The sequence below is a fragment of the Dama dama genome, chromosome 11, assembly GCF_033118175.1.
Source record: "Dama dama isolate Ldn47 chromosome 11, ASM3311817v1, whole genome shotgun sequence".
In the NCBI taxonomy this organism is placed as follows: Eukaryota; Metazoa; Chordata; class Mammalia; order Artiodactyla; family Cervidae; genus Dama; species Dama dama.
In genome coordinates this window covers 56,983,753-56,992,612 of record NC_083691.1, presented here as the reverse complement: position 1 = coordinate 56,992,612, position 8,860 = coordinate 56,983,753, and the positions used below count along the sequence as shown (strand labels likewise).

The 8,860-nt window shown below is 47.9% G+C and overlaps 1 protein-coding gene across 1 annotated transcript; it reads left to right on the top strand.

Annotated features, from left to right (window-relative positions):
* Positions 1 to 4,287: 4,287 nt before the first annotated feature.
* FOXI3 (forkhead box I3) lies at positions 4,288 to 8,657 on the top strand. The gene is made up of 2 exons (XM_061156276.1): positions 4,288 to 4,918; positions 8,029 to 8,657. The coding sequence occupies exons 1-2, from the start codon at positions 4,288 to 4,290 to the stop codon at positions 8,655 to 8,657; spliced, it is 1,260 nt and encodes a 419-aa protein (XP_061012259.1).
* Positions 8,658 to 8,860: the final 203 nt, after the last annotated feature.

Genomic DNA, 8,860 nt, shown 5'->3' with positions numbered 1-8,860 from the left:
GATCCCTGGGTCAGGAAGATCTCCTGGAGAAAGAAATGGCAACCCACTCCAGTGTTCTTGCCTGGGCAATCCTATGGACAGAGGAGCCTGGCTGGCTACAGTCCATGGGGTCACCAAGAGCCAGACACAATTGAGTGACGGAACAACAACAAGCAGACGTCTCTAATTACTTTTTGCATTAAAAATTGACCACAATCAATATTCCCTATTGATGAGCTACAAACATTGCGTGTGTGCTTGAGTGTATTTTCTTTTTTTCATTTGAGGTCTAGTAGCTTTAAAATACTGCCTTAGTTTCTGTTGTATACATATAGCTGATTCAGTTCTTGCCTTCTCCTCTCACCTCCTCTTGTTCCTTTTTCATCTCTACTTGCACCAGAGTTTGGTTTTTATTTTACAGTGACTTCTTGTTTCTTCAAGGCCAAATGTCTTACATCTTATTGAAGACCAAAAAAGCGGGCATTTTCTAAAATATTTTCCATTACTCTAGTAAATCATTTTCAGAGTTGGACTTTTCCATATACCTGAGTAATGCTTCTATTCTTTTTTGCTATAGAAAAAATTTCCAGGCCCCAGTGTTCCATTTTGGATGTTTGGTTTGTGTGTGTGTGTGTGTGTTTACTAATCTTTGAATGGGCTTATTTATATTCCAATATGACAATTGTAAGTAGTCGTTCCTTAATTTAGGAGGTATGAATTTTTCAAAAATTGATATTTGTTTATCTTCTGGTGGGCAAAGTCTTCCAAAAACTGAATCACATATAACGATTTGTCTTCAAAGGGCCTCTGATTTATGAAAAGTCAAGACAGGTATACTAACTATAGTGAAAGGCAGAAAGCCAGGTGGGGGACATGGGTAGAATTCATAATTTCTGCCTGTGGCCTTTTTCATAGATGATACAGAGTAAAACATGACACTGAGATTGAGAAGGACTGACTGTGCACAGTTCAATGTTGTTCTAAGTTGCAACTATGGGACTTCCCTGGTGGTCCAGTGGGTAAGACTCCAAGCTCCCAATGCAGGGGGCCTGGGTACGATCCCTGGTCTGGGAACTAGGTCCCCCATGCATGCACAAGGAGGATCCTGTGAGCCACAACTAAGACCCAGCACAGCAAAAACACATAAATAAGTTGCAGCTGTAAGGAATTAAGAGCACTGAGGTTATTTCCAATTTATGTTACCTTTTTCTTCCTCAGTAAATATGGAAATGGATAAGGAAATGGCAACCCACTCTAGTATTCTCGCCTGGGAAATCCCATGGACAGAGAAGCCTGGCAAGCTACAGCCCATAGGGTTGCAGAGTTAGATCCGACTAAACAACAACAAAAATATGGACAAATACTAGCAAATGCCATAGTGCCAACATTTCTATGCTATAAATCAATGAGTGTAAAGAATTTTACATGTTATTACAGTATTCGTTAAAAATGACTACATTGCATTGTAAATTACTGTTGAGCAAGGAAGCATCAAGAATGTTACCAAATATCAGTGGAAAATAAATGAGAGATTTTCTTCAGGTTGAACAGTTTCCCAAAATGTTTTATTTTTCAGTGATGAAAACACGCAACATCTACCTTTCTTTTACACCATTTTACACTGGTATAGGTACATTGATCAATTGTCTCAATTATATTCTTTTGTGAAAAGGCAATTTAACAAAACATTATTACAGGGAACTTGCATTTTATGCCTAGGTTTTATTCTATTTGCTTTTCTATTTTTTTTTTCAAGTGTACCAAATGTTTTAAAAATTTGTTTAAAATTCCATGTGGCTCAGTCAGTGGTAAAGAATCCACCTGCTAATGCAGTAGACACAGGAGACTTGGGTTCCATCCCTGAGTTGGGAAGATCCCTTGGAGGAGGAAATGGCAATCCTCTCCAGTATTCTTGCCTGAAAAATCCCATGGGCTGGGGAGCCTGGCAGGCTACAGTTCATGGAGTCGCAAAGAATCAGACAGGACTGAGCGACTGAGTACACACACACGGATTTAAGATATTATTTTAATGTTGACATTAAAAACCAAGACTGTGACCAATGATAGTCTTAAGCTTAGCTAATTAATATGTGATTTAAAAACAAATAGAAAAAAAGTGTGATATCCAACCCTAAGCAGGGGGTGAACTGTTCACTTCACAGGTCCCTATCTGGATATCTGCTGTAACAGAGCAAAGAGCCGCTAGGTGGCTCCATTAATTTAATAAAATTAAAGTCGGGAAAAGATAATGCATAGTCAAGGAATAAAATATCTCTTGTAAGCAGAACCTTTAACCAAAGCAAGAAACAAGGATCTTTAATCATGGCCTCTCAGAATAATTTGGAATATAGGGTTAAGTGTTGAACTAAAAAAAAATCTGCAAGACTGCAAAGTATGTATGGGTAATCAATTTGCTAAAGAAAATTATATTCTTAAGGTTCACATCTTTCCTAATTTATTACCATCTAGTTTGCCAGCTTTTCTTTTGAACTTTTTCTCTCTTTTTTTGTTTAAACTTTAGGGAAAAAATATTAAATTTGAGCATTTATTAAGTTACTAAAAATTGCTTTCCAATTTCTTGGCTTACAGCTGCCATCCTTATTAACATCCCAAGAAAAATATCAAAACAACTTCATCTGGGCTATTTGGGAAGGAAAACAAAAGCACTGTGCTTACCTAAACTAACTCAAAATACAACTAAGGCAAACACTACTCTATTCTATACCATTTGCAAGGAGATGGAAAGAAACTGTGACAAGAATTCCTTCCCGGGTTCACAAAAGACGAGAAAAAAATGTTACATTTGAAGTGTGAGTTGCATTTTAGGTACCCAAGTTGCCTAAAGATCTCGGGATTTTATTTTTTAAGAAGTACTATAACAGAAGACGATCATTTCCCTGAAAATACACAAGGAACTGTCACGAAAATAAATGCGGGGTGGTGGGGGAGGTGGGTTCCGAATTATTAAATATTCTAAACCGTCAGCCTGCAATTGACAAATAGGAAAAAAAAAATTTTTTTTCCCTCTCCTCTTCTCCCTTAAAAGAGAATCTCAGACCTGTCACCGCTTAAGAAAATATTTAGAACTCAATTTAACCGTAAAAGAAACAAGTTTCTTATCGTTCGGAGTCAATAAATAATGCTGGCGCGGCACTTGGGAGTCTCCACAGTATTTTGCTGGTTTTGTTTGTTTTTCCAGTCAGGAGCTGCATTAGAAAACTTCATAAAACTAGAGGGCAAGTCGTCTGCCGTAATTCGTTGAGACCGTTTTTTGTAAACGAGCGCTTCCAGCAGTTTAAATTACAGTTGGCTTTAAAATGCTAATTCCGAACCCACTTATTTAAATGTCTTTGAAAACGTTTACCCTTCTGTTTTCGAAGACAACAAATCACACCCAAAGTCTGCACAAACTGGACCTAAAATGCGTATCTGTTTCCCGGATAGGAACGAACCTATCGCTATGTTTAGAGAAATTAAAAAACCGATTTCGGTCCTTCCATTCAAAGAATTCCCTAGGACAAGGGGACGCACCAAGAATGCTCCTTAATATCTACGGTGTACCTCCAAAGACTTGTAAATCCCGTCTATTATTCTCGACTAGGAGCCTACCAGTTGAGATCAGACGTGAATCCCGCAACTGATCACAGAAGATGTAGAGGCTCCAGGTCGAAATATCAAAGGTTGGGGCGTCGGGGGGTGGGGTGGGGTGGGGGGTGGCAGGCAGGTGGGCTGAGCGGCCACCCAGAGTTAACTCACAGACTTTTTAGAACAGTCGGACTGTCCTGGAGATTTTCTCTTTGTTTTGATATTCGTTATTTTATTTCGTTCTTGTGCTGAGGACACAATGGTTAGGAATGGGGAACCGGTTGCTTGAATCTCGGAGGCGCCGGCCGTCCCCTGGCTTCCCCGGTTCTTCCCGGCCTCCCTCCGCGGCACCCCGGCCCGGAGAGGAGGGGTTGCAGCGGCGGGGCAGGCGCTGCGGGCGGCCCGAGGTTTCCGCGCGCTGGGCCGGGATGCGCGCCCGGGCAGGTGGGGCGTGGCGGGGGCGTGGAGAGCCGGGGCCCGCGGGCAGCCGCCCAGCCTCGCGACCGGCCCGGGAGGAGCCGCGCCTCCGACGGTTATAAGAGGCCGGCTCGTCGGCGCTCCGCGCTCACCCATCAGTCCCCGCCCCTCCTCGCCGAAGACCCGAGTCGCCGAGCCAGGGCCGCAGGATTGGCCCCCAAAGGGATGCTCTTGCCCGAGCGGCGAGGTCAGCCCCGCTCGCCCCTCGCCGCCGCCGCCGCGCCGCGCCAGCCGACGGCCGCCGACATGGCTCTCTACTGCGGGGACAACTTCGGCGTGTACTCGCAGCCCGGCCTGCCCTCGACCGCCGCCGCCGCCGCCGCCGCCCCAGGCGCCCCCGCACCCGCCCGGGCGCCCTACGGACTCACCGACTACGCCGCGCCGCCAGCCGCCGCCGCCAACCCCTACCTGTGGCTCAACGGGCCGGCCGTGGGCGGTCCCCCCGCCGCCGCCGCGTACCTGGGCGCCCCGCCGCCGCCGCCGCCGCCCCCGGGGGGCGCGCCGGGACCCTTCCTGCAGCCGCCGACCGCCGCCGGCACCTTCGCCTGCGCTCAACGGCCCTTCGCGCAGCCCGCGCCTGCCGCGCCCGCCTCACCCGCCGGACCCGCGGCGCCCGGGGAGCTGGGCTGGCTGTCCATGGCCAGCCGCGAGGACCTGATGAAGATGGTGCGGCCGCCCTACTCGTACTCGGCGCTCATCGCCATGGCCATCCAGAGCGCGCCCGAACGCAAGCTCACGCTCAGCCACATCTACCAGTTCGTGGCCGACAGCTTCCCCTTCTACCAGCGCAGCAAGGCCGGCTGGCAGAACTCCATCCGCCACAACCTGTCTCTCAACGACTGCTTCAAGAAGGTGCCCCGCGACGAGGACGACCCAGGTGAGGGCGGACAGGTGCTTCCCGGCCGGTCCCTTACCCACACCCGCCCCGCACTACGCCCACCCCGCAACTCACGCACACGCAGAGGCAGGCCAGGGTGGGATAAAGGTCAAAAGCCTGAATCCTTAAGTCGAAAATCACTCCTGAGTGGTGTTCCTTAGGCGGTTGGAAGGGAGGGTCGAGTTACCGGTAAACGGATTAGGAATAAGAACACGGGTGGGCTCTCAGATAAGGGATGGCTGTAAAGAGATTCAGATGAGCCGAGAATCCCATCACATTTCAGGAGAGTGAGGTGGGTAGAGACTGGGAGTTGGGACCCGCTGTACGTAGATGCGTTTCGAACCTTATCTGTTTAGAAATGTAAAAATGGAAACCCCAAATGTGCTTTGTGCGGATCTAAGCCCCGGAGTTGAGGAGGGCTGGGTGATAGTGGCTTGTTAGTGGTTTCCCTCTTAGCTGAGGAATGAGGTGAAGAAAAGCTCGACAATGACAGAAACAGATTCTTACAGGAGGTTTTCGGAAGGAGCTCAGGAATACGGGTGTGGGGTGAGAACCAGGTTAGGGAAAAGAGAAAACTGTTCCGTAGCCTTCTACAGCAGGAGTCCCCAACCTCTGGGATCTAATGCCTGATGATCTGAAGGGGAGTCGATGTAATAATAATAGAAATAAAGTGCACAATAAAAGTAATGCACTTAGACTACCCCCCCGGCCCCGCCCCCAGCCATCCCTTGCCCCCTGCATTGGTGGAAAATATTGTCTTGCAGGAGACCAGCCCCTGGTGCAGAAATGGCTAAGGATCAGTGAGGGATACAGGATTCTGTGTAAATTTTGTAAATGCTCTGAAGTAGTTGTATTGTTCAGTTGCTCAGTCATGTCCCCACTCTTTGCAACCCCATGGACTGCAGCACTCCAGGCCTCTCTGTCCTTCACCATCTCCCAGAGCTTGCTCAAACTTGTGTCCAATGAGTAGGTGATGCCATCCAACCATCTCATCCTCTGTCGTCCCCTTCTCCTCCTGCCTTCAATCTTTCCCAGCATCAGGGTCTTTTCTAATGAGTTGGCTCTTCACATCAGTTTCCAAAGTATCAGAGCTTCAGCATCAGTCCTTCCAATGAAGAGCATTGCTTTCCAGTTGAAATGCTGCACAAACCACACGTGGTTGAAAAATTGTCTAGTAGCCATGTGAAAAAAAGTAAAAAGATTTTAAGAAGTAAAAAATCTTTTTACTTTTTAAGAAGTAAAAAGAGAATTTATTTTTTAAAGTAACCCAAAATGTCGTTTCAACATGTAACGCATATAAGAAATTATCCATGAGCTTATTCTTTTGGTACTAAGTCTTCAAAATCCTATGTATGTGTTTTATACCATATCTCACTTGATACGAACCACTTTTCAAGTGTCCAGCAGCCACGTGTGGCTAGTGGTTACTGGGCAAGGCACGCAGCTCTTCTAGATGCATCTGCCAGATTTGGCCTCTAAATCACCTGAGGTGATCCTGTCAATTGTCACGTACACTCCCGCTCTTTCTAAGAAGGTCAGGGATCTCAAGCCAGTGTCTTGTCAAAGCTTTTGGTAGCTAGGTGACACAATATAAATATTCTGGTAGGAGTAGGTATGATTGATTGTTTAGATGGTAGTTACGTGAATTAAGTTTTTGTTCTGCAACTATTTGCAGAAAATGTGTTGGTGGAGGTAATGGATGTGGAAAGGTGTGGTAGTGGTTAAGAATGCTTGAGTCTAGAGACAACGTGCTTGTATCCTGGCTCTACCAATGCTAACTGGGCTTCCCAGGTGGTGCAGTGGTAAAAAAAAAAAATCAGCTTGCCAATGCAGTAGATAGATGTGGGTTTGATCCCTGGGTCAGGAAGATCCCCTGGAGAGGGAAAAGGCACTCCAGTATTCTTGCCTGGGAAATCCAATGCCCAGAGGAGCCTGGTGGGCTACAGTTCACAGGGTCACAAAGAGTCAGACAGGACTGAGCAACTAAGCATGCACACACTGTTGCTAACTGGGAAAATGACAGGTTGCTAACCAATCTGCACCTCAATTTCCCCATCTGAAGAATGGAGGCGATGATATCACCCGTCTCCAAAGAGCCGTGAGGAGTAACTAGAGTTATCGATGTGAAGAACTCACTACAAGATAAGTGCTTTACGGTATTTGCAAATGCCAAAGATTCTTTTTACCAGAAGTGATGAGAGCCATTGGGAGAAAAAATCCTCAGAGATGACAGATCTTTTTTACTTCCACTGTGCTAGATAGTGAGGGTTTTTCTCTAAGCAGGGGACTAGCATTGCTTGCATTAAATGGGGCCCTCGTCTCTGAGATGCATTATGCACTGCTTGCATTAAATGGGGCCTGGTGGAGGAAAAGCTGGGAAGACATGCAAGGGTGCCTCTTGCCCAAGGTGAGGAATGGGTGTGGAGCTTCCTTGTACTTCCAAATAGATGCCATCCAAGGTGTGTTTCAAACAGTCAATTGCCCAGTAATAACTTGTCCTTTCTGTTGGACAAGGCAGAGGGTTGGGTATTGGAGGTTGCATTTTTCCAGTGGAGTATTTTTTCAGGGCAATTAATATACCCTTTAGCAAATGATAATGATAATAGATACCTTTTTCTTTTCACTGCTCACTGTGTATGGCTTCTTTGCGGAGATCTATCATTTACCCCTCACGGCCAACCTGTGAGGTGAGTACTGTTCTTATCCCTATTTTTATAGATAAACAGAGGCTCAAGTTCAGGTAGTGCCATCTGCCCCAAAAGGATGAATTTAAACAACAGAGTGGATTGAGCATCTCTGTCAAGTTTCATGAGAGCCTGCCTCCCTCATCTTAGACCCAAAGCTGAGCATGTGGAGCTTCCCTGGTGGCTCAGTGGTAAAGAGTCCACCAGCCAATGCCAGAGGCACGGGTTTGATCCCTGGGTCAGGAAGATCCCCTGGAGAAGGAAATGGCAACCCACTCCAGTATTCCTGCCTGGAGAATCCCGTGGACAGAGGAGTCTGGCAGGGCTACAGTCCATGCAGTTGCCAAAGAATTGGACATGACTTAGTGACTAAATGATAACATGGGTATGTACGCCTCCTCTAACCCATCTTTCTCATCTTTGCAGGGAAAGGTAATTACTGGACCCTGGATCCGAACTGTGAGAAGATGTTTGACAATGGGAACTTCCGTCGGAAGCGAAAGCGCCGCTCAGAAGCCAACAGCACCCCCTCGGTGGCCGTGGCGACCTCGAAATCAGAAGAAGGGCTCTCCCCGGGACTGGGGTCTGGAGTGGGTGGGAAGCCAGACGGAGACAGCGCCCCTGCGTCGTTGAGACCCTCCCAGTCCCCAGAGCCTCCTGAGGACACCAAGAGTACTGCCTCCTCACCGGGAGTGTCCATGCTTTCCTCCACCCCTTGCCTGAACAGCTTCTTCAGCAGCCTCAGCACCCTAAGCGTCGGTGGCAGTGGGAGCACACAGCGGGCACTCCCTGGCGGCCGCCCACTAGGGATCCAGGGGCCCCAGGTGCCCTCAGGCGGCGTGTTTCCCCCCAGCTCCGTCCCGGAGCCCTCGTCAGACCCCTTACAGCTGAGTCACACCTCCAGTAGCAGCAGCAGCAGCAGTCAGAGATCTTCCTACTACGGCCCCTTCCCCGCCAGCACCAGCGGGGCCCCGAGCAGCTCCTTTGGCAGCCCTTTCTACAACTTCAGCATGGTCAACAGCCTCATCTACCCTCGGGAGGGCTCCGAGGTATAGAGCCCCAATTCCCAGACTCAACTGTTACACACTTGAGATCTCATGAAAATACAGATCTCCAGGCCGTAGGTTTGGGGCAGGAACTGAGATTGCATTTTCTCCAGAGCTCCCGGCAAGGTCCACTGACCACACTCGGAACAGCATGTGGATGCAAACTTTTCCTTTACCCGGCAAGCTTTCTCTGGATAAAGGGCCTCCCTGGA

Bases quoted from the DNA above. Each gene is read 5' to 3' on its own strand.
- FOXI3 (XM_061156276.1), top strand. From the start codon at position 4,288: ATGGCTCTCTACTGCGGGGACAACTTCGGCGTGTACTCGCAGCCCGGC. The intron at 4,919-8,028 runs GTGAGGGCGGAC...TCATCTTTGCAG, and splicing joins CCGCGACGAGGACGACCCAG to GGAAAGGTAATTACTGGACC.